The sequence below is a fragment of the Eutrigla gurnardus genome, assembly GCF_963514095.1.
Source record: "Eutrigla gurnardus genome assembly, chromosome: 14".
NCBI lineage: Eukaryota > Metazoa > Chordata > Actinopteri > Perciformes > Triglidae > Eutrigla > Eutrigla gurnardus.
This window is the reverse complement of record NC_139937.1, coordinates 22,363,735-22,389,579: the sequence shown is the minus strand read 5'-3', so window position 1 is coordinate 22,389,579 and position 25,845 is coordinate 22,363,735. Positions and strand designations below refer to the sequence as shown.

At 43.0% G+C, this 25,845-nt stretch overlaps 1 protein-coding gene across 1 annotated transcript; it reads right to left on the bottom strand.

Moving 5' to 3' along the window:
• Positions 1-286: 286 nt before the first annotated feature.
• Positions 287-21,069, bottom strand: dpy19l1l (dpy-19-like 1, like (H. sapiens)). Its single transcript, XM_084027970.1, has 22 exons — positions 20,690-21,069; positions 20,242-20,266; positions 20,015-20,102; positions 17,941-18,078; positions 16,928-17,048; positions 14,865-14,958; positions 14,683-14,740; positions 12,351-12,442; positions 11,246-11,345; positions 10,826-10,903; positions 8,595-8,681; positions 7,284-7,343; positions 6,929-7,009; positions 6,645-6,746; positions 6,297-6,368; positions 4,977-5,056; positions 4,214-4,238; positions 3,292-3,411; positions 2,903-3,077; positions 2,590-2,689; positions 1,981-2,106; positions 287-1,461 (listed from the first exon to the last, which is right to left on the bottom strand). Exons 1-22 carry the CDS (start codon positions 20,907-20,909, stop codon positions 1,290-1,292), a joined length of 2,214 nt encoding a protein of 737 aa, XP_083884096.1. The 5' UTR covers positions 20,910-21,069; the 3' UTR covers positions 287-1,289.
• Between the last annotated feature and the right edge of the window lie 4,776 nt (positions 21,070-25,845).

Here is a 25,845-nt window from a genome sequence, read left to right as displayed (position 1 = left end):
CAAGCTAGAAAGCTTGCAGTTTCCTACTGTGCTAAGCTTTAGCTACGCTAGGCTAACTGCTTGCTTACCATAAAGACCTGATATGAATCTGCTCGTCTAAACTCTCAAGAATAACAAAAATGAAGGAGACGCCGACATCAAATCCACCGCTACGAATCGCTTCGATTGGCTGTTACATCACTAAAAAACACCTTTTTATCTGCTACAGTACCCCAAATATACGCAGCTTTAATAACACGACTTCCTTTGGCAAATAAAGAAAACACTAAGAACCTTTTGCCGTACATTGATTTTTCTTTTTTTTTCTTCTTTTTTTACAAACCATTTGGGTTATTTACAAAAGAGTTTGTTACAGGGCACGATGACAGGAAGTCCACTTGTTTTCATATTATGGGACATTTTTTTCGGAACAATGGCACGCTGCCAATTTCACCGAATATGTCGTAAAAAATATTTTTTAAAAGCTTCCAAATACATTTCACCCTGCGGTTCCAAACACTCTTAAAACACTGTTTGCCTCTAAAGAAAAACGTCTTAAAGGAACAGTTCACTCAAAAACAATATCAAGTGTTAGAAATAACAACACAATAATAAATGCCATTTCCACGGGGCCACAGATGGACACACTTGTATAATAAAGTGTTTTTAATAAACTTGTGTGTTTGCTTTCTGTTTTCCAGCTTCTTTTTTTTCTGTAACGATGTTGCTATGAGATCTTTGAATTCTTGATATGATTTATATCGTTTTTTTGGGTGAACTATTCCTTCACCTTGAAGTTGCATAAAAATACTCAGGCAAATAAATTATAAAAAAATAGTACACTACTGTAGAATGTTTTCAGAGATCAACACTGTGCGTAACAATAGAAAGAAATCAGATTTTGCCAAGTTTGCAAAGAAGTATTGCTTCACAGTATGAGGACGTCTGCCAGACAAAAACAAGCGGCGGTAGAAGTCAATAAAAGATGAATTCTATACAGCCGGGAACATCACTGAAGTGTGAACAGCATCTCTTGGAGAACTAAAGGATTCTCTAGAACAGAACCAACGCAACAAACTAAATGAAGACACCTTTTTTTTTTGGCTTTCGTGATGGGGAAACGCTGCTGGACGACACGGACGCAGCAAAAAGGATGATTGGCAGAAACACTGAGAACCGTCAGCGCATCAAGACTCAAGAAAAAAAAAAAAAACACTCCGGTACCGGTGGAAGGGTTTCAGGGGAGAAAAAGCAGCAACGGCAGTGAACTGATCAGACAAAGAAGTGGTGGAAACGTCCGGCCCGCGGCGCTATCTGAGCTCGCTGGAAGCTTTGGGCACTTTGAGGACTTTGTAAATGTCGTTGGAGAAGACGGTGGTGAAGTGGGGCCGCGAGCTCCGAGACATGTGGGTGCAGAGGGGAGTTTTACCCACATTCTCAGGGTCCTCCACGTCCCAGATCTCTGGCATGCTGCACCCGGGCCTGGGCGGGAGAGGGAGGGAGGGAGAGGAGGGGAGGGAGAGAGATGGAGGGGGAGGGAAAGAGAGGGAGAGAGGAGGAGAGAGAGGGAGAAAGAAAAAGAGAGGAGGAGAGAGAGGGAGAGAGAGAAAAAACAGATTAAAAGGGGAAAATAGCGTTTGAACTGATGAACCTCGCTCACGTTGGACGTCGGAGGAGCACAAAGACGATGATTTTCTTCCAAGTAATCGGTGATCACACCGAAAGCTTGCAATCATCAGCGATAGTTTCTCGGCGAGTGATTATGACAAGAAAATACACCAAGTATCTACTACACACGATTGTAAACTCATTCTGATAAATGATAATATTTATATACACCCACATTCCCCCGATTCCCCTCCAACGTGATCGAATTTCAAATTCCATCCACTCTAAAGTCATGACTGTTTGTCAATGCAAGTTAATGTCGTTACACAAGAACCCGCCGTGATTGGCTCTCCATAAAAAGCAGATCAAGTTCTGTGATTGGCGTGGAGGTACCTGGTCCGCCTGGTGCACCAGGAGTCCTCCAGGACGAAGAAGTCCACTCCCAGCTTCATCAGGTTCCCCTTCACGGTTTCTCCAGACATGCGGCTGTACATGGAGTAGACCAGCTTGGTTCGCTCCCTGTCGGGACACGACGCAGCAGCGTTACACGGCAAGAAGGCGACCGGACGGTGGAGGAATTTAATCGGAAATATGGTCACGCGTGACTTAAAGAGAAAAAGCCGTCCAGTTTTCGGCGTGGTAGAAACGTGAAAACTAGAGCCTGTTTTAAAAAGATATTATTCATATTTATTTATGCAGGGATACCTTATGATTCATGATCATGTTATTAAAGATAATTATATTGTCATCAAATCTCTCTTTTATATACATAAATATTTTGTAAAAGAACCCCAGAATATTGTATTTGTTCTAAAATATTATGATATTAGATTTTTTTTTTTAAATCTTAAACTCTCTTGTTATGTGAAGCTTCTAACAGCGTTCTGACAAACACTCTGTCCTGTAACGTGCTGGTCTGGACTTGAGGGTAAAGGGTTAGATGAAGGGAAGTAGAATGAATGTTTCCTCCAACAAAGAAAACCCGGTTTTCTCTGAACTGACCTCAGACCAGCGTCTTCGTAGTGGGGGTGGTTGACGATGGGCCGGCCTGTGGAGAGCTTCACGCTGGCCATGGTGGGCATGGCTCCAGCAAACACCGAATCTGCATCGAACACACACACACCAAAAACCACATCCAGTTAAAGTAAAAGCAGAACCGTTGTTTGAGGCTGCAGTAGTTGCAGTTGTGTACATTTAATAATATTATATTACAGTTATGATTGATGACATACTACGCTGGTTAAACTTTGACCTTCAGATTCACCCTGGCGCTCGGTGGGAAGAGCAACGACACAAACGTCACCAGCTGACTCACCGGGACGAGTGTTTCCCTGGATCCAGTCCAGCAGCTCCTCCTGGGGAAGGTTGCTGAACTCCCCGATGATCCCCCACTGGGACTGCAGGTTGGCCACTCCCTGCACGGCCATGACGGCCATGACGGCAAACACCATGACCTGGTGTTTAAACCTCTCCCCGATCCAGCTGAACAACTGGACACACGGCCACCAGGGGGAGACAGAGAGCAGAGTGTGGATATATATCACATGGAATTTAGTGGAGAAGATTAAATGAAAAACCTCGACCATAAAATGCTCGTTGTCACTCTGTGTGACCTTGAATTCCTGAGTTGAAGTAAATTGTTGAGACCCTTCCATCTTCCATTCAAGGACACGTACAGGTACTTATTTTTAAATGTGGACAGACCTGTTTGGAGCAGATGAGCGAGGCCATGATGCACATGTGTGGCGTCAGGAAGAGCTTCAGACGCATGATGAGGACGGCCAGGGCGGCGAACGCCACCAGCTGCAGGCTGTGGTAGACCAGCTGCAGGGAAAGACGAGTACATCTTAAACCACCTTCAAACAGCTTGATTATTGACTAGAACAAAGAAAATCACATTCTGGATAAACTTTCCGTTGGAAGAACGAACAGAACGCTCATTCTGCAGGTTGGGATTAATGCAATATGGATTTTCAATTTGATTTGAAAAAGTTTTAGGTTGCATTAGATTTGCTCAAACTGGATCCTTCTTAAAATGCGACACCAACCGAGGCGAGACGCCGCTCTGCTGCCAGCGGAGCTACGATCTCTTCAAAAAAGAAGCTCCCCGTCGAACGTGATCTCCAGAAAGCTTCATCTGCTGGACCGACTGTATAATGACATTTGCACAACGCTTTGATGTTTTCCAGAAGATCCCCGTGAGGAGCGAGAGCACCCGTGGGTCTCCGCAGTGTTTTACTCGCCGAGCAGAAACATTAAAGCAATTATCTTTGGAAACTTCCACGGGACGCGGCGGACGAACATCAGAACGGTTTCCTGCCCTGCGAGGGAAGTTACATATTATATAAAATGAGATGAAGCGGCCAACAAAAAGGCAGCAGCAGCAGCAGCAGTGAGGGGGGAGTTTCATAACGGGACGGGAGACGCTTTCATTTCCTGGTAATGAGAAACGGGGATGAAATCCATTTAGGGGAACAGAGAACCGGAGCAGACGGTGCTGCACAGGAGGAATCTAATAAAAAAAAAAAAACAGCCTCCGAGCTCACACTGAGGTGTTATCACATTAACGTGTGAGCATATACGCAATAATAACAACACAAAGCATGTGAAAGTTGTTTTTTCTCACCTCTCCTTTTGCAGCTATTTCAGACCTGCAACACAGAACACAAACACAAACTCAGCTGACCGCGTCCAAATAATAATAATAATGTGTTATTTAGTGAGATTTTGCTCATTAAAAGCGTTTGTAGGAGCCATTTATTTGTTGTTAGTATTTAGTTGGTGGTTTTATTAATTAGAGTGTCTATTCTAGAAGTTTGCTTATTCAGATTTGATCTTCGATAGTATTGTCTTTGCTAATTATTTGTTTAGTTCATTATTTTTCTTGTTTCGCATATTTAGTTTTAGTATTTTCTTTTGAAATTTGGTTAAACTGTGGACATCTGAGATTATGGTATCGGGTCACCCAAGGACGCCCCGGGTCACCTCAGGACGCCTCGGGTCACCTCAAGACACCTTGGGTCACCTCAGGACACCTTGGGTCACCTCAAGACGCCTCGGGTCACCTCAGGACGCCTCGGGTCACCTCAGGACACCTTGGGTCACCTCAAGACGCCTCGGGTCACCTCAGGATGCCTCGGGTCACCTTGGGACACCTCAGGTCACCTCAGGACGCCTCGAGAAGCCTCAGGACACCTTGGGACACCTCAGGTCACCTCAGGACGCCTCGAGAAGCCTCAGGACGCCTCGGGTCACCTCAGGACACCTCAGGTCACCTCAGGTCACCTCAGGACGCCTCGAGAAGCCTCAGGACGCCTCGGGTCACCTCAGGACGCCTCGGGTCGCCTTGGGTCACCTCAGGACGCCTCAAGATTCCTCGGGATGCTCACCCTGCAGCTTCATCAGCTCCATCAGGCTTCACAGACGTTTTGCCTCCATCCCTCAGGAACCGGACTACATCCTGCACCGTCTGCAAAAAAACAACCGACAAACCGATGAGAAGAAAAAAAAAAAAGCAAAAGGGATTCCTTCAAATGTCGTGTTTACAACAAATGATGCACCGCAGGAGAAGCTCTTCCTAAGAGCGCGCTCGTGTACGACACGCCACGCTTCGTCAAATCGACTTATGTATTCTTAGCTTAGCGTGGGCAGGCGTAATGAGATTAGTCTACATAAAGAGCAGTTCCTCAAATATCTCCTTTTTTTCAGGAATCTGTATAAATCTCGCCTTTCTCAAGGCTTAAATATACGCATGGAAATGTTCGCTATGCTTCCCATACACAGCAAAAACAACAGTAGAACCTGATTTGTTTTGTGTTTTAGGGAGAGAAATCCTCCTCTTATATGCAGCCGTTGTCCTCCGGGGGGATACATGTACGTGAAGCAATCAGAGCAGATCGACAGGCAGCTTGGTCTTCCTGCCGCCGTGATGTCACGACTCACTGGCTGCTGTCATTGTTCTGAAAGGTGAGACGGGAACGCTTCCTGCTGCACATCTCTGTAGATTCTCTAATAGACGCTTCATTTCCACAGAACTGTTCATTTGTGTTGCGTTTTATTTACTTTTTTGTGGGTTTTTTTTGCAGCTTGTGATGACAGTGGTGGGAAAAAAAACTAGGAAGTGGATCTGGAGTTAATTTATCTCAGCTAAAGAATCTACTGATCACACAGATCCTCTGTGTTCTGATTCTTTGTGGTGCGGATGTATAAGCTACTCATTTAAAAGTTGCTGTATTTATTATGACAGTGGATGAAGGTCGGCTCGCCACCAGGAGAAATGGTGAATCCGAACAAACCCTCAAAGCTGATCGAGGCATCGTCAGACCAGAAACCCTGTGTTCTGTAAAATCACTGCTTTTTGCAATGGAGTCTGGTGTCTTTGAAGAGAGAATAGACGGAGGTACGAGCTTCAGTCAGAAAGTCTGACAGCGAGGGGAAAGAGGTGAAAATACTGTAAATAAAGTGGACACTTAGAGAGATAATGTGTGAAAGAATCAGGTTCCTCTGCCTCCTTTTAGTCTCCCAAAGAAGCGAAAGAAAACAACCAATCAGAGCGGAGGAGTCTCTAACGCAGATGCCAATCAGCTCCTGTATTCAGATTTGTCAAACTAATATGAAGTTTCTCACCTCAAATGTTTCCCACAGCCCTATTTTTGGTGTCAGATTTGTTCGACTGCTGTGAAACCAAAGTGTTTGTCAAGGAGACTTACCCTCCCGGTGATGAGAGCAACCACCAGCATGTTGATGGGCAGCAGCAATGTTCTGAGGTACCGAATGGGGGTCTGACGGAGAGAGAGACAGGCACAGTGAGGTCAGACATGCTGTACTCTTTATCACAAACACTAACATGGAACCAGGCCACTGTGTGAGGCTCAGAGCGTAATCCAGAAAACAGATTCTGCTGGCAGGATTTCCTGCAACCTGTCTCACCTCCTCTCCTCCCTCTGCAGTGAGAAAACACCGGCTACGTTGATACAAAACAGCAGGCGGAGATAAATGATTCTCACAGCAAACAAAATGTCCAAAGGATGGAGACATGCAGAGAGACAGATGTTTACCTCCATCTCCATGAAGTCAAATTCTGCAGCACAAGTGTACATCAGGGTGTGGAAGTCCTTGTAGCTCGTGAACTTGGACTTGATGAGTCCGCTGATGTGAGCCTGAAAAAGAACATGTTAGACATATTACAGAGAAGTTTTCTATCTATCTTCCTTTCTCTTTCTACAAACATGGAAACTCGTTGTAGTCGCTTCTTTCATATTAAAAATATAAAATGTACTCATATATACATAAATCAAACTGAATATTAACAGTTGTTCCAGGTAAAGTTGCTGCTGCTTACATCATCCGAAGCACACAGGATGGTGGACAGCATGAATTTGAGTAGAACTGTGGATCCGACCCAGGCCAAACCCTGCATCACCTGAGGAGGGAGGACAGGTAGATACAGGAGACTGGAAGCAGCCAGGTAGGTTGTTTTACCTCCAACTCACTCAAGGTTAAGGCTGCACAATGATTGTTGTTTATTTGGAGGTGCTAGTTCCAATAGATTAAAATCAACAGAGAAAGGGCTCTATTGGACCATACTCAATTCAAGCATTTAGATACGAAACGACGGCCTTTTAGCCACATTTCTTTACTTCTTGCGGTAAAAATGATTTGCAGCCAACATGAAAGGAGAAGTAACTTCTACACACCCAGATGACGACGCCGGGTTGGAAGACTTGAGAAAACCGATCCCTCAATGCAATGATTGCCTGAAAAAAAGAACAAAAAAACACAAAAACATTTCACTCTGCAACGTCATTTATTCAAACTAATGTATCTGTTAGTTTAGACCAGCTGATGAAATTGAGGTTTATACATGCAGTATGACTGTACATGCAGTATGACTGTAGATGCAGTATGACTGTAGATGCAGTATGACTGTACATGCAGTATGACTACATGCAGGATGACTGTATATGCAGTACGACTGTAGATGCAGTACGATTGTACGTGTAGTATGATTGTATATGCAGTATGACTGTACATGCAGTATATGCAGTACGATTGTACATGCAGTATGACTGTACATGCAGTATGACTGTAGATGCAGTATGACTGTAGATGCAGTATGACTGTACATGCAGTATGACTACATGCAGGATGACTGTATATGCAGTACGACTGTAGATGCAGTACGATTGTACGTGTAGTATGATTGTATATGCAGTATGACTGTACATGCAGTATATGCAGTACGATTGTACATGCAGTATGACTGTACATGCAGTATGACTGTACATGAAGTACAATTGTACATGCAGTATGACTGTACATGCAGTATGACTGTACATGAAGTACATGCAGTATGATTGTACATGCAGTATGACTGTATATGCAGTATGACTGTACTTGCAGTACATGCAGTACGATGAACATGCAGTATGATTGTACATGCAGTACGACTGTACATACAGTATGACTGTACATGCAGTATGACTGTACATGCAGTACAATTGTACATGCAGTATGATTGTACATACAGTATGACTGTACATACAGTATGACTGTACATGCAGTACAATTGTACATGCAGTATGATTGTACATGCAGTATATGCAGTACGATGTACATGCAGTATGATTGTACATGCAGAATGACTGAACATGCAGTATGATTGTACATGCAGTATGATTGTACATGCAGTATGACTGTACATGCAGTACAATTGTACATGCAGTATGACTGTACATACAGAATTAAAGTACATACAGTATGACTGTACATGCAGTACAATTGTACATGCAGTAAGATTGTACATGCAGTACAATTGTACATGCAGTAAGATTGTACATGCAGAATGACTGAACATGCAGTATGATTGTACATGCAGTACGACAGTACATACAGTATGACTGTACATGCAGTACGATTGTGCATGCAGTACGATTGTACATGCAGTATGACTGTACATGCAGTATGACTGTACATAGGTAATGCCGGAGTCTAAAGATCAAGCTCACCCAGATGGAGACGAGCGAGGAGGCGTAGAAGGAGGTGAGCAACATGGAGTTTCCGAACATCAGGACGAAGCAGACGGCGAGCGTTATCTGCAGAATGAGAGCAGGTAAGAGAGGAGGCGGCATTCAGCCTCATGTGCATTCAGGGTCTAATCCAGGAAATGGGATTCCCGGGAATACACATCCATAATATTTCACATTTCCAGAGAAATATAATAACAGGGTTACATTCTGGCATACAGCAAATAGCCTAACATAAAATATATGTGTATCACTGCATAAATACGGGGTTCTTTAGGACCTGCAGCGTTGATGCAACATTAGACAACGATAACTTCCCTCATCTATTGAAGCCTCCACAATCCTAACAAGGCAGACAACATGAGCCCTGCCACCAGCTTCATGTGGAAATACTCAAAACATTTAACAATGGAGATCTCTGTCCAACAGAATTAGAAAAAAATAACAACTCTGTCTCTATACAGCAGTATGTGTTGTGGAATAGATCGTATTTAGTGTCAATGACTCAAAACTCTCTTGAGATTTAAGCCAGTACACTAAACTTTAATGTGCAGCCACAAGCAGAATATAATCCCGTTGAACCAACGACTGAAACTTAATCCCACAGTGAAGAGTGAAATAATGCAGCACTCGTTGTGTTGTGTAGACGGAAGTAAAATGTGATGTTTTCTGACGGGAAGCTGGTGCTCAGAAACACTCCTGCTTTTGTCCACACGGAGCGCCAAAATCAACATGAAATAAATGTTTCTCGTGGTAGCTTTAAAGGAAAATCAAATACATTTTTTTTACAATCTATAATATGCAATATGCTGATTAATGTTCTTTTCATCTACAAATCAATGAATCAACTTTCAGTATTGATTCAGAACCAAAAAAATACAATTTATTTATCAGATTTAAATACCAATATTCCTAATTCCATTTTGTTGCGTCATTTTAAATGGAATTATTTGGGTTTTTTAGATTAATTCAAATGTGTCACCTTGAGATCTGAGAAATTGCAAGGCAAGATTTCCAATTTATTATCATCATTATTTGTAAGACTTTTTAAAGATTATATCAGGGCTTTTATTTGATGTGATGGTGGAGAGAGATGAAATGTGTGCATCCTAACCAATCAGCTGTCGGGTCGCCGAGACCCTCAATTAATCCTAAACAATAATTAGTACGGATTAGTTGAGGATGAAAATATCTGTTAGATGCCCTAACTAACAACGCTGTAGGTCACAGCGGACACACACACTTGTAGTTGTGTGTCTGTACCTCACACACTCACACTCTCTCACACACACAAGCTCTGTAAATTATGCAGAGGCATATTCCTTCCTCTGACACAAATCTCCACCATCTCAACACAAAGAGCTTCTCCTTATCGGAGGAGCACACGGCCGGACTAAGAGCCCGGCATGCTGAGGGGATTAGGGGGAGGAATGTGGAGGAGAGGGATGAACGGCCGGAACAACACCAACATCTTTACACAAATACAACGCGTGTCCTTGGCGGGGTTTTGGGCCACGTGGGTCCTCTCGGTCTCATGATAAAAAAAGGTCGTCGTGGACCAGCGGCGACACCGATGACGACCCTCACACACATCGTGATTAGGGGTGGGTAAAAATATCGATACGGCAATATATCACGATACTTTGCTGCCCAATACAACATCGATTTTTTCAACTCGACGCGTTGTGAACGCAGTACTTTATCCTTTTTTATTTTATTTTCAATATTTATTCCAGTGAATTTCATGGGAATTAATAAAACGGAGAAGCTGTTTTGAATGAAATAGTTTTGACTCAATTTGTCCTCTAATCAATATCATCTGATGTACATATACAGGTACTTGTGTTTTCATCTTTATTTATATCACAATATTGTAATATCGTGATATTCTGATATCGTGATACGTATCGTATCGTAACCAAAGTATCATGATACGTATCGTATCGTGAGGTTCTTGCCAATACTCACCCCTAATTGTGATACGTCAAAGTACGGAGTGACGTCTTAGTGAAACACCTAAAACCTCCACCCAGGTTCACATTTTGGTTCTTTTCTCTTCCTTCTGTTATTTTTTCTGTCTCAGCTGCACACTTTGGTGCTTTGCATCATTCCTGTTTGCTTTTCTTTTGTTGTATGTATGTCAGCAGCTACGGATGGATGGATGGATAGATAGATACTTTATCGATCCCGAGGGAAACTCAAGACTACGGTACCATGTGAGTGACCAGGATGGACTGCATCTTGGCGGCGCCGAGGTAACCCAGGATGTAAGAAGCAAACAGAGACGCCACCTAGAAAAGAAAAAAAAGAAAAGAATAGACAACCAGTTATTAAATCCTGCATATTATATCGTCTCTGGAAGAATCCGTCTTCTTCTTTTGAACATCGTCCCACTGTTTGTTATGAGAGGGGTCATGAAATGAGAATGCACATGGTGCATTATTGGAATTTCACAATCTGTGTTCTTTCAGTGCTCTCCTCTTGGTTTCTTTCCCACCCTGGCAAACTTCTACATCCTGGCCAGAGTCCTCTCTGCTCTCTCCAAGTCTCTCAATTTTCTCCCCTAATCTCTCCGTCCCTTCTGCTTCCCCGACCCCCCTCCCCACCTCCAATGTCTCTCTCTCCGGGTTTACCTGAGTGAGCAGCACGAACTGGGCGAACTGCCAAGGCAGCATAAAGCACAAATTAGAGATGCCCAGGGCGACCATGGCCGTCCTGCTGGGGCTCCGTGTCCTGGAGGGACGCGAGAGAGAGAAATGTAGTTTAGAGAGTGTTGGTGTGGAGGAAGATAAGAGAAGATGTATTAAGACGACTGAGAAAACACACACACACAGATATATATATACACACAAACACACACATTCAATTTCATCCGATTGTACGACAAAGCCCGGGTTATGGACCGAGCCGGCTGCAGAAATGAGGCCGGCTTTTAAAGCTGCTGACTGAACTCAGGGAACACGAGGCGGCGTCTGCTTTGTTGATGTGCAATTACAAGTTTACTAGTCTGTGTGACAGGTACATGAACTCACCACGCCGCCTGCTGCTTCACTGCACCACTAAGCAGGCAACAGAAGCAAACTTTGCTTCACAACCAGCAATTAGCACAGTCTGTAGCAGAGCAGCACCCTTACTGGATCTGGATCCATGTGGATTCTGGTGTTAAAGCTGCTAACAGAGTTAGTTTCTAGAATTTTCAACTTTACAGCTAAGTGTTAAAGTCATCTTAGTAGCTAACTAGCATTGGTAGCGACCTGTCAATCAGCAGGTAAGCCCCGCCCCCTAAAGCATCCCCTGCTTTCTGGTCTGGTGGACTCTAAATGGACCATAATGTACTAAATGAACATCATGCTGGATTGAAGAAGACTTGAAACTAGAGATTGAGACCATAAACTCATGTTTACAATGTTTACTGAGATAATACATCAAGAGAGAAGTAGGACCATTTTCTCATAGACTTCTATACAACCAGAGAGGAGTCGCCCCCTGGTGGTCAGCAGAGAGAAGTAGGACCATTTTCTCATAGACTTCTATACAACCAGAGAGGAGTCGCCCCCTGGTGGCCAGCAGAGAGAATGACAGTTTAAGGCACTTCAGATATTGGCTTCACTTTTCAGAACCAGAGGAATAAGAAGACAGGTTGAGATTTTTTTTTTTTTTTTTTTTAAACGTGAAGAAATAAAATGACTTCTATTGTTCTAAAATGGAGAATTTGCAAACAGCGTAAAGTGAGTTTACCGTAGGATGTAGGTGAGAAGGAGCATCTGCAAGACTAGGAAAGGGTAGGCAAAGCTCTCCCTTAGGGGCGGAGTCCACATCACACGAGTGCTCTGATAACATCCATGAAGACACACACACACACACACACACACACACACACACACACACACACACACACACACACACACACACACACACACACACACACACACACACACACACACACACACACACACACACACACACACACACACACACACACACGTAAACAGCAGATCAAAACACCACAGGTGAAGGAATCACTTAGCAAAGATATTTCCAAAGAATTCAAGCATCACAAGCATGTTCTTGCTCTGCAGCTTAAAAATAATTGCAGTAATTAAATCCTATAATTATATATTGTGAGTGAACCGTCAGCCGTGTGCATGATTGCAGGCATTCAATGTCTGGCAGATATATCTAATGCTCGATATTGCAGGTGATGCACGTCCTCGCTGTGCTCTTAATCCATGCGGGTCAGTCGTGGTCTGGGACCCCGTAGGGGTCGGATACACCGGCTGTTTACTGTGTACGTTTGAGCCCAGAACAGAAACTTGAGTTTTGATTTGGTTGCAACAAATGCCCCTGAATGCATCTGTGGCTTCTTGGAAAGGGAGGGGTTAGTGGAGCGGATGCAATCTGCAACCTCACCACTAGATGCCACTAAAAGCGACAGATGTGGTAGCAGACTGTTGGTTTTCGCCGGGTTAAAAATAACAAATGGCACCGATCGGCTTTTATTTATGAGGGACTTGATGACGGGACAGAATTACATCCAGCTGTTGTGGGGTTTGTTTGCTCTCCAAATCCAACCAAAGATCGCCCGTGACTCTGTTACGCCGCCGTACAACAACAAGCAACGACTCCGTCAGATTGATGAGTCTCCTCTGCCTTTTAGATGTCAACAATATAACCTCATATATTTAACAGATGTGAACATGGACCGTCAGTATTTCCATTAAGTAGCTCATGAAAAACGTTTCACCACATTTAGTTGCATGCAGCTGTTATTTCAACGCGCCAGATGCCCATTTAATAACATAACTGCCTATCTTCTGCCGCTCAGTAGCTTTACTGCGTCTACTGAGCATCTGTGGCACACAAATTGATTTCAGAATGAATTAACTTTTATCTGATCTCATTTTCAAGTTACCGCCTGACTGGCCAGCTGTGTCATTTAGGCAAAGTGTCAGACTTGACTCTGTATCTCAGGATGGGGGGGGGGGGGGGGGGGGAATCAATCCGATAGCATCCAATCAAGTCACAGGAGAGAACCGTGAAGAAGCAAAGTTCAAGTCAAATTCAAGCACTTTTCAAGAATTTCAAGGTGCATTTCCATGCTTTTCCAGCACCTTCCAGCTGTGGTAAACTACATCTTTGTATCAATCCAATGGTCAGGATTCAGTCTACTTATTATGTCACTTGTTCGTCACATTAAATGAGATGTTATTGTCCTCTAAACAACCAACATGATGTTTGGAGACAGCTTTTTACAGAAGGACCACAAATGAAAGGAAAACTAATTCCACTAACAGATCCACAGAAATATAATCACCAACTATTTTCATCATCTGTTCATCATCAAAAGTCATTTTTCATAAAGAAATGTCAGAAAATGCTGTTTTCAGTCCCTCAGATATGGAGATCTTCTTTTCTCTGTTCTATCATATGTCATCACATACAACACACATTTCAAGCACTTTTCAAACCTTGTGAACACCAAACTAAATTCAGGCATTTTCAAGGATTTCCAGCACCCGTACCAACCCTCAACGTTACTTTACGGAGTGCAAACTGAAAAAAATGACACTAAAGATTATTTCATGTCCAGAAACTATGAGGTGGTCCACATCAACAAACCAAAGAAGAAAGCAAGCCGGGATGCAAATGGTGAAAAGCACAATATGACTTGTTTACGATGTGAAACTCCAGAGTTTAGGAGTTTGGAGTTACACTTCATAACACTGGGCTACATCAGCTACTTCCTTCCAGGAGAAAAAATAAAATCAGACCATCCAGAAATCTATCGCTGCACTCGGGGGGGAGAGAACAGACTGGAAAGAGGAGAGGCAAATAGAAAATAGAAGAATAGCTATTTGTTCTGGAGGGAACTGGAGAGGAGGAGGTGGGAGGAGGAGAGACACGGCTCCGACTGCCAGCTGAAACCAACTCTAAGCTCCTTTGAGGGGCTGAAATGAATCCCTCTGCTTCTCCAAGTGCTTTTTCATTTCGGGTTTTACACATTTCAGAATCGTTCAACCCAGAGAGACTCACAGCACAAATGTGAGAGGATGAGAGGAAGTTCACTCACCTCGCCGTGATTGTAGAAAAAGCACATGGCGGTGACGATGCCGCCCAGTCGGCTGCCGCTGGACAGGAAGGAAGCGGAGACGCGGGATGAGAGAGGGCAGATTCAGACTCACAGAACAAGAGGGCGTTCTCTCTCGGTCTGACAGCCGAGCGATGGCGTTGGATCGGGGCGAGGCGAGTTACCTGAGGTAGGCGCCGTAGATGAAGAACAGGCTCATCATCACGCCGTTCAGCAGGAAGACGAAGGCCACGTAGAAATAGGCCGGGTCGCCCATCCCTGCAACACAAACACACATACTCTGGTAATTCAATATGTGAAAAAAACACACATGCTATGTGTGGATATTTCTGTGTGAATCAAATTAAAGTGCTGCATTTTTTGTCACTTTGGTGCAACATTACCAAATTTTCTGTGATTTGAGTTTATATATGCTCGTCATCATTAATTTAGAATTATGCAACATGATTTCATCACAATACGATTCCACTGAGAGGTTATAAATGAAACTGAATCACCATCTGTCAAGTGCCAAAGTTAAAAAGGTTTTTTCTATTGTTTATGACTCCAAAGTTTGACTAAATCCGAAAGAATCACCCTTCTAACCGATACAGAGGAGACGAACACACTTTATTCAGGTTTCTGTCTCGAAGTGACCTTCACGAGTCTCCTCCAAACGGAGATTTGGCTGGAAGTAAAAATAGCCCCGGCAGCAGGTAGCGTCTCTGCAGAGCTCCTGGCCCTGGCTGATAACTTCATGGTGCTCTGCTCTACTAGCAGGATGCTAAATACTCCAACCAATCCCCCTGCTGGGAGCTTTCTGGGGGGGCACATTTCATTCTCAGCCATCCCATTTGTGATTTCACACAAATAAATAAAATAAAAAAAGTTGGATCTTAATGTCTCCGGTTGGACTGCTCTCTCTTTCCACATTTCACTTATCTTTCCAATTAAAAAAGGTAAACAAACTGAAAGAACTGTAAGGAAACTCAGGTTGTTTTTGCACTGAAAAGAAACCAAGACTTCCACAGCTCAGGTCTGAATAACATTATATATTATATTATATTATTACGAGGGGAACTTCCAGAACAACTTTTATTATATTTATTTATATTTTATTGACTTTCCACTGTGTTTTGACCTTATCTTAACTCTAAAACTCATGGCTTCTCCTGCTGCTGAGGTGGATGTTGTATTTGTGTATATCCTGCTGTCAAAAGCAATCGTAAACTGTTGTTTTTAAAGGTGTTTTATGAATTAAGTTATTATTTTTACTAACTTCCCTTTTGACCAGCTAGCATGTTGACCTGATCACGCTGAATAATAACCTCACCCCCTTCAGTTAGCAGCCACCCAAAAACGATTATAGCTGACAGGAAACGCTCCCACTTGCTGACTGCTCGCTCTTATGCAAGGCGGCTTGCGTCAGGTTTGTGTAAACAGCGTGAAAGCAGGCCGTGTACATGGACCGGGGGGGTCTATATACACGGCCTGAAACACAGAGATTGCAGCTCCGCAAAAGGAAAGTCGACAGCAGCTTGTTTACCGTCAGCAGATTTACTCTTCAAGGAGAAGCTTCTGTGAACAAATATCAGAAAACGATTTGTGTAGAACGTTAAAAAGCACTTTGTTTCCCCTCAGGGCTCCTTTAATAATAATAATAATAATAATAATAATGTTCCTCTTGCCATTTGAATCCATAATGTTACACCTTTGTTTGAGATGAGTTTGTGCTTCGCTTCGTTAATCTCTCATCTCTCGTTTTAATGACAACGGTGCTGAAATAATTAGTCAATTAACTGATTAGTCAGCAGAAGGCCAAAACTAAGGTTACCTTGCATGGCTACTGGATTAATAATAATAATAATAATAATAATAATAATAAATAATCATTAACTGCCTGTCCTTGTGGTTAATTCTTATGCTTTATCTGTGCCTGTAAACACCTGAGGACTGGAGGGAAAGCACTGATTCACCTATAATCTGTTGAGCACTTTTGTAGAAAAAAAAAAGAAGCAATTTAATTAGTTTCCATCAACAGTAAAAAAAGAAAAAGAAAAGTAAATTAATAGAAAATCAGACTGCGTAGGTCCTTTGTTCAATTCCTTCTAAAGAATTTATATATTTTCTCTTCACAACTCCTCATGAGGCCGCTTCGACTTCATCTGCCCACGACCGAAGAAGATCAGAGTCTGTGTGTGTGTGTGTGTGTGTGTGTGTGTGTCTGTGTGTGCGTGTGTGTGCGTACCTTCACAGCTGTCCACAGGACTGAGTCCCTCCCCCCTGTTGATGGACCAGCACATCTTGGTGGGAATGCCAAAGTATCCCATTACACCGGTGTACATCCGGTACCAGCTGGCCAGGACCACCTGGGGGGGGCGAGACAGACCTGAATCAGAAGTCCTGTTTATCAAACAACACGTCTGAAAGGCCTTTGTGTCTCCGAGTTCACACACACGGGACTCACGCTGTCGTCCACGGCAACCACCAGTGTGTTGATCTCTGCTGCACACTTTTGTTTAAACGAGGAATAAGAACAGCTAACGAGCGTGTGACACCAGTTAGAAACTAAAGTCTGGTATTATCTCAGAAAGTCGCCTTGCCGGCACCACATCTCTTAAAATGTCACAATATTGCACAAAATCCACATTCAGACCTTCGGCTCGAGTTATGATAAAATGTCGTGATGGATTTATTTATTTATTCCTGCAAAGCTGAAGAATTTCTACCTGACAAAAATGTCAACCCACTCATCTCTTCGTTTTACATCCAGCTTTTCTTTAAGAAAAAAAAATCTAGTACCTAATACAGGAATAAAGAATTATTTCCAGTGAGATTTTTTTACTTTTAAAGAATAATATTATTATGTTTTCAACCATTTCAACGTCTTTCTACTTCCAACAATTGCCAACAAATATCGAGGCGCAGCGAGAAAACGCCACCAGAAACATCTCTAAATGCACAGCAGGGAGCAGATTAAAGGCATTAGTTAATTGATGTCGAACATCCCTTTAATCCTAATTGACCTTTCACCCCTTATTCTTTATATTCAGATGCATATTAGCCGCCATTCAGGTTGCAGCTGCTTCAACATATAACAAGAAAACATAACATCAATATGTATAATAAGCAAGAAACCAATAGTTTCTTTGTGTTTTACTTGTGCAGGTTCATCGGACAGAAGAGTCCTTTTGTGAGTCTGCTCCCGAGATAATTAATGCTAATAAATGACATATCGTTTTTCTGTTAAATCAGCATTACCTCTGGATAGAGATTGAATCTCTTGAGTGTGTTAATAACCAGCGGGTACTCCGTCAGCCGATCGTTCATGACCGTGTGCAGACCATCCAGGAAGGAGGGCGCGTCAATGATGGTCTTGTAGTAGGAATAGTACAGACCCTGGAACCCAGAGACACAGGAGTTAATATATTAATAAGCATACAGGGTGAGGAAAGAGAGAGACTGCAGACGAGCACTAAATATAACTCCACAACAGACAACAGCGAGTCATTCTGGCTCAGCAGACGGCGAGAGATCACAGCCGGTTTGGAGGCTCGCCGCGGGAGAGCGAGGGAAGGAAGGCGACTGAGATCGCCACCTTCGCCGACGTTTACAGTTACAGCGACGGCGGTGCAGAAAACGTATGCTGCATCAAACGACACGATTGGTGATCGTGAAGGATGGAAATCAGGAATGCACCTGCGTTTTTGCATATTACAGTCTGTTTTTACACCCCGTCTTCAAGCACATATTTATTATTTGGCTTGTTAACGCTCTGGCAGAGTTGCTCGGCTCTGCTGGCTTTGCTTTTTGTGGTTTAACGTTAAGTTTGTTTTTGCTTTGATGGTCTTGATTGTACACAGGGCTCCCACTCAAATGTCAGATTCTCTGACTAAAAGGCTGAATCACCATGACCTATAATGAAGAGTAAAAACAAACCGCCTTTGTGTTGAGCAACAAAAAACAGCAACAGTATCTGAAACCCATTCATTTGTGAGCTTTAAAGTGCGTTCATTGTGTTACTTGTTGATGAAGAGCGGTAAACTGGCACTGAAGAAGCAAGTAACCATAACAACCACTCTACTACATAGGAGGAAACCTGTGAAATAACCCGGGAAAGAAAAATACAGCATGGGGAAATATGACGTTCTTATAAACTAAAAACATTCCCTGATATTCCAGAAATTCCCGACCCGTGGGAATCCTGTGTACGGCACTCATCTGTTTGTTTTTAAATATGTGCTATAGATGAATTACATGTGGATATTGGTAGAATCACAAATATCAGGTTTGACCATCGAGTTCAACTTTGTTTTTTTCCCTTCGTGCAGATGAAGTCAGCTCGGTCACGTCACTCTGCCCCTGATTGTTTTTCTCCCTCATTTCACTTCAGCTGAAGCCTGTAAAACTGACAGAGTCAAGCTGTTTTTCCCCGTTGTGATCGCCGGGCCTCGTCTGGCCGACTCACTCAGAGTTCACCTTCATTCAACTTTGCCCAAGTTCACTCGGCTGCCAAGCAGAAACACAGTGTTCACAAAGAAGCACAGCGCTTGTTCAGACAACAACTGCAGCATGAACATGACACCAGTCTGCCTGTTATCTTTCTAATAATCAATCGATTGTTAAGCCCATAAAATGTGGAGAAAGATAGGTGACATAATGTTCCAAAGACCAAGTCTGGAGTCAAAAAAACAAAACAAAATATAAAATCCTCAATCAAGAGAAGCAAATAAAGAAACTGATCATCAAAATTGTTGCATATTCATTTTCTGCCACTTGCCTAATAGATTAATGTTTCCTCACAGCGTGATCGACTATTCTTTTGGATTAAATGTACGTCACGTTGCGGCTCATCACAAAGCTATAATTTGCTGAAATGATTAAAACGATATGCATATAAATGGAAAGATGGGTCGACAAATGGATATTGCTCATCCTCCGACACACGATGAATAAACTGATTACGGCGCAGCTGCTGCTGTAGATTATATTTGGCTGTATTCTTTGCTCTATAAGACAGTTACAATGTGAGTGGCAGGTTTGCAAAAAGTTTCCTTTCTTTCTTTGTTTTAGATGATTGTAGATTCAATTTTTATTTTTGGGGGACATTTGAGGACGTTGACAGGGTTCTGGGAATGTAGTTTTTCTTTTGGAGGGGAGTTATTATGAAATTGTGTACACAAAGTGATTAGTCGATAAATCTAAAATAACAATAACAACTGTTGCAGCCCTGCAGTATCATGGTCTTAGCCTGTTTTTTCATGTGCATTTACTGTAAAACAATACAAAAAACAGTGCTTCCCCACAATAAATAAAATCAAATATATATATTTACCATTTCTGTCCTGAAAGCCATCTCCTTCTCCAGGTTTGACAAGTGTGAAAAGTGTCTGTCGTTCTCGAACAGCTGTGAGAGGTGATGCCTTTAATGACGGTGAGGAGAAACGAGTGATGGGCGAGCAAAAACACACACAGCAACAACAACAACAAAAAAAGGGAGAGAGATGTGACGAGGAAAAATCTAACAACAACAACAACAACAACGCTGCTGGAGCAACTTACCAGTGGAGATATCCGGCCAGAGCAGCTGTGTGGAGCAGAGAGAAGCAACTTTAACCTGCTGCTCAAATAATAAATACATACATAAATAAAAAACAGCCTTAAAAACACGGGGAGAGGTTCAAGCACCGGGGGGGGGGGGGGAGAAATCACACGTTAGCTTTCAACTTTGCCCCCAAAAAACCTGTTAACACGCGTAACGTGTCACCCAAGCAAAATAATATAGGAGTATTTTTTTTTTTTAAACGAATAGCGACAACGGTTAGCTCCGTGAGCTAGCATTTAGGGGAGCTAACGTTAGCCAACTAATCAGAGACGGAGATAACTTAATTTAGCGGAGCGGCTAATGCTACACACACTCACACAGTGATAGCAACCGTTAGCTTAGCTTAGGGGTTCCACTACCGGAGGGGGGGTGGGGGGGCTAGCAGGCTAACGCTTCCCAACTTACCCAGGAGAAGAGTGGTTCCCAGCTTCGCGGCGGCGGAGGGAGTTAGCCCGAGCTTGTGGCTGATGCCCGACAGCCCGTTCGGGTGAGAGCCGCCGAACGCTTTGCCCTCCCTGCCCGCACGCCGAACGCTACTTTTGGGCGAAACAAGCGGGCTCTTGTCTCGGTCAGTCTGGGTCGCCGCCGGACTCTTCCCGGTCTGTTTTCTGTTTTTAGCCACCATGATTTCCCTCCAGGAGCCGAGGTCAGGCAAGAAAGGCGCAGTTGAAGCGAGGAGGGGGGAGAGGAGAGGAGAAAAAAAACCCGAGGGGTGTGAGCTAAGCAGCCCCAACACACTCGCTCGGATCTGGTCCTCGGATCTGCCCCTTTTTTTACTACCTGAGTGATGCTTTTTCTCGCTGGTACCTCCTCGCTTCACATACTCGTTAAGAATCCTTGGGACGCTGCGCCCCCTGGCGGACGTATGGCGCAACTGCGGGGGGTGGGGAGCTTCTCGTGGTAACCATGACAACGCCAAGTAGCGGGTACCATGCAGTTTGTCACCCCGTTGAATAAACAACACACACAACTAACTCTTTACTATTATCTGTATTCAGTGACGGTAGCTCCTCTTATTTATTTATGTTACTTTTATATATTTATGTATGTTTTATTTTTTTGTCCTTGTGCTGCCGCAACATGATTTTTTTTCCAGCTGGAGACTCAATAAATCAATATCTTAATGTTTAGTCTTGTACTTGAGTATTTCATTTTTATTGGTTACATCAAGCTTCTGCTCTGCATTTTGAAGGTATTTTTTTACTCCACTTCATTTATCTGACAAGTAAAGTTATTTTGCAGATTTAAATTATTGATTAAAAATATGGCAGTAAAAATTATGAAGAAAGGAACATAACACATGCATAGAAACAAAAAACAAAGTGAAACAATGAGGTATTCTTAACAGATCATCAAAAAAAGACACATTAAATAAAAACGTGATTTTTTAACCGGAGAAGGAAATATTTGCTATAAGACTATTTACATCTATGGATCTGTCAAAAATTCCCCTCATTCCTGTTGGTGTAATGTTATTGCACCAGCATTTCACAACCAGCAGGTGTCACTAAAGGACCACAATATATATATGCAATCTAAAATCACTGTTCAACATATTACAATGCTTCTCATAACAATAGCTCTCATTGTCTGAGGCATATCTTTTTTTTTTTTTTAATTGATGATGTATTAAAGGGTAAAATGGAATTCAAACATTCATATTCTTGTTCTTTTATTTCTTAAAAAAATATATTTTTCTTGTCCTGTTTAGGAGAAGATTCTGCAGCTCACCACACAAAAATAAATACAATTGTATTTTCATTGAGAAAGGGGGATTCTGGCTCTGGAGCAGACTAGCGGTTGCCATGGATGCGGTAGAGTTTCTCTCTGGCAACGGAGACGGGAACATCAGGAAAGATGAGTCGATGTGGTTTGTTTAGCTTGGAGAAGGACGGAGATGGAGCAGAAGGTGGTAACGTCATGACAGCTTCCCTCAAAACTCGACAAACAAACAACCGCCGGGGAAATCTGGGCTGATGTGGTGGCGGGTATGTGGGTGAGAAAACCAGGGCGAGGGTTGAGAGGTTCTTGGGGGTGACAGTGTGTTTGTTTTTTTTCTCCTGGCTTTGTAGCAGAAGCATAGACTGTATAGAAGAAGTGGACGTTGTCATGGTGACGTCACCCATTGGTTTGTGGAATTTGAAGCCTCAAGTTTGGCACCACGAACTTCAACCTTACTGGATCTGGATCCATCTGGATTCATAAGGTCAACTTTACAGCTAAGTCATCTTCATAGCTAACTAGCATTGGTAGCGTGGTAGCAACCTGTCAATCAGCAGGTAAGCCCCGCCCCCTAAAGCATCCCCTGCTTTCTGGTCTGGTGGACTCTAAATGGACCATAATGTACTAAATGAACATCATGCTGGATTGAAGAAGACTTGAAACTAGAGATTGAGACCATAAACTCATGTTTACAATGTTTACTGAGATAATAAATCAAGAGAGAAGTAGGACCATTTTCTCATAGACTTCTATACAACCAGAGAGGAGTCGCCCCCTGGTGGCCAGCAGAGAGAAGTAGGACCATTTTCTCAGAGACTTCTATACAATCAGAGAGGAGTCGCCCCCTGGTGGCCAGCAGAGAGAATGCACTTTTAAGGCATTTAGGCTTTGGCTTCACTTCACACTAAACGAGGAAGAGGATGAACATGGAGTCAAAGGTCATGAATGAAACCTTGTCATAGTAAAGGAATATTTGTTAGATAATTTGACCTTCACCCTTAAAGGAACAGTGTGTAGGATTTAGTTACATCTTGCACTTTTCCAACGCCATTCATCTCGTTCAGAGGTCGACCATACCATCCTCACTTTTTGACTTTTAATAAAAAATCCTTTCACTCCAGGCCAAGCCGTCTCCGTTCCTCCTATCGTAGAGTGTAAGAGACGGCGTTCTCTCTTCCCACGCACGTCTGACAGGATGCTTATTGTTGCACCGTCCTGCAGCGGTTGTTGTTGGAGCGCCGTGCGTTTATGAAAAACCCGCCAGCAACATGTGGACGAGGCATGGGATGAAACCGCCCACATCTCTCATCGGCCATCGTGGCATCGTGTATTTGGCCAAGTTGTCGTCAGAGCCGTCAGGGAAAAAACCCAGAAGTGTCGCTGCATGTGGACGACGTGAAGGACGAGCTCCTGAGATCTGTTAGCTCAGCTTGCGGCGACGCTGAGGGAATTTGTTTTTACACCAAACAGCGTGGCGGTGGCAGCGTTGGCCGGGGCGACGTTGTTGCTGGAGGTCGATGACACCGTTTATCCAAGATGGACTTCCTGCTAATTAAAAACAGCTGCGTCTGAATTCGTCCACTGAATATGGAAGACATATTGAATGACTCTCAGAACACACTCATCTCCAGGTTTCCTTCTTTTACCGCCTCAAACTACAAGACTGCTTTCAGATCTGTGTCACTACCAACAAACACAGACGTTACACTGAAGTTACTCTGTTCATTTTAATGCAGTTTGAATCTTCAACATAGCAAATCTATTGTGTCTTCATGTCTGTGTGTGTGTGTGTGTGTGTGTGTGTGTGTGTGTGTGTGTGTGTGCGCGCACATGTGTCCGACTTCTGCTATCTTTATGAGGACCAAACTGAGTTCTTAAACCTGAAGACTTGTGTTACACACCAGGCAGCAAACTCCGGTTGTGAGAAGTGAAGCCAAAGCTGAAGTGCCTTTAAACTGAAATCCTCTCTGCTGGCCACCAGGGGGCGACTCCTCTCTGATTGTATAGAAGTCTATTAGAAAAATGATCCTCCTTCTCTCTGGTCTTAATTGACCAAAATCTGAGATGGTGACGGCCAAAATATTGAACTTGAGGCTTCGAAACAATAATCTGTAGATAAATGGGTGATGTCATGATGACAACGTCCGCTTGTTATCTACGGCTAACACTCTGAGCTAATAAAGTATAACAAAACTTACCAGCCATGGCCGGCTATGTTTTTCCATGAGTCTGTGTCAGTGTCAGTCAGTGTTGCTGGAGAGTTTATTTACCTTGTTATATGGCTTAAATGACTCGGTGGAAGTTAGATGGAACAGAATATGGTAAAACTAAAATTTTGACCCCGGCCATCCAGAAAATAATAATGTTCCGATAATATTCCAATAGATTTAAGATTCTTGGGAAATAAGATGGAATTGAATGTAAGCCAATGTAATGTCCTCTAAAGTGATGGAAACATGACTGTGTGTGTGTGTGTGTGTGTGTGTGTGTGTGTGTGTGTGTGTGTGTGTGTGTGTGTGTGTGTGTGTGTGTGTGTGTGTGTCTGTGTGTGTGTGTGTGTGTGTGTGTGTGTGTGTGTGTGTGTGAGGCGGGGGCTGAGACAGAATGGGGGGTGGGGGGGAATTAATTTGCGGACCAACTGGCTCCCCGCGCTGCTGTGACATGTTTATCACGGAGCAGAAACACATGCTGTCAATGATCACTCGTTGTTTGAGTATCAGTTATCTCAACATTACGGCCCATTAGTATTCTCTGGAAGTCAATTCAATTAGCGCTCTCCAGGGGCCCCGGGGCCACAACACCGCATCAGTCAGGAGAGAGTGGCTGTCGCAGCCAGGTCACGGCGTGTGTGTGTGTGTGTGTGTGTGTGTGTGTGTGTGTGTGTGTGTGTGTGTGTGTGTGTGGAGGAGAGGGGATTCACTGATTAAGGGTTGTTTTTCCTTTATTCATACATAAACGAAAACATTTAACCCATAAAAACCTTCAAAATACATTTGTCACATTATGATTAAACTCTTTATGATGAAAAACTATATTCAAAATGACATAATAAAAACTCAAATTGTATTTTCCATTCCAGGTGTTATTTTGTACGATACTGAAATACATTCCCCTCGAAGTGTAACTGACAACTCAGTTTCATTGTATGGGAACATCATTTTTAAGAGTCTAAGTCTTTAGATAGATGCATTTTAGTTTTTAGTCAATTTAAACTTTGTTAAAATGTCTGTTTGACTGTTTTAATGTTTGAAAGTTTCTTTGACTTTCGGAGCAAACAGGATATGATAAAGAAAAAGAAACGGTCTCCTTAAAGGAGCCTCAATTAATAAAGTCTGACTCTGAGTCAGTTTCTTGCCATGTAAGTATTAATGTGAGTATCTGTGTGATATGATATGAATTTTGTCCAGCACTATTTTTTTTAACCTCAGCAGGTGCTGTAGCTGTATCCCCTCTCCAGGTCATCGTCATGGCAACACCTGTGTTTTTTAGGTGGACAGAACGACGGCCTTGGCCTCGTCTTAATCCTGGTAACACAGCTGCCCGGATTACCGGCGCACCTTGACCTCCGGCGTTTGAATCCCTCGCTTCCCCGGGACAAAGCTGTCGGCCGGTTCACCTGCCGCTCCGCTGATGGACGACAGATAAAGTCAGATACTCGGCAAAAAGCTTCGTCTCACAGGAAAAAACAAGACGATTGTCGGCTTTTCCCCTTGAAAATGTGTAAAGTCAATGTCGTCCAACTAATTTAAAATTTAAATGTAATTAAAATAATTTAATTAAAATAATTTAAAAAGCTGAAATCATAATTTTTTAAAAAGCCTTTTTAACCCTTTTAGATC

Excerpts from the sequence above, each read along its gene's own strand:
- dpy19l1l (XM_084027970.1), bottom strand. The coding sequence starts at position 20,909 with ATGGTGGCTAAAAACAGAAAACAGACCGGGAAGAGTCCGGCGGCGACC. Across the intron at positions 11,346-12,350 it reads CTTCTCACCTACATCCTACG|GACACGGAGCCCCAGCAGGA; the intron begins GTAAACTCACTT and ends GCGTCCCTCCAG. Across the intron at positions 8,682-10,825 it reads CCATCCTGGTCACTCACATG|ATAACGCTCGCCGTCTGCTT; the intron begins GTACCGTAGTCT and ends CTCATTCTGCAG.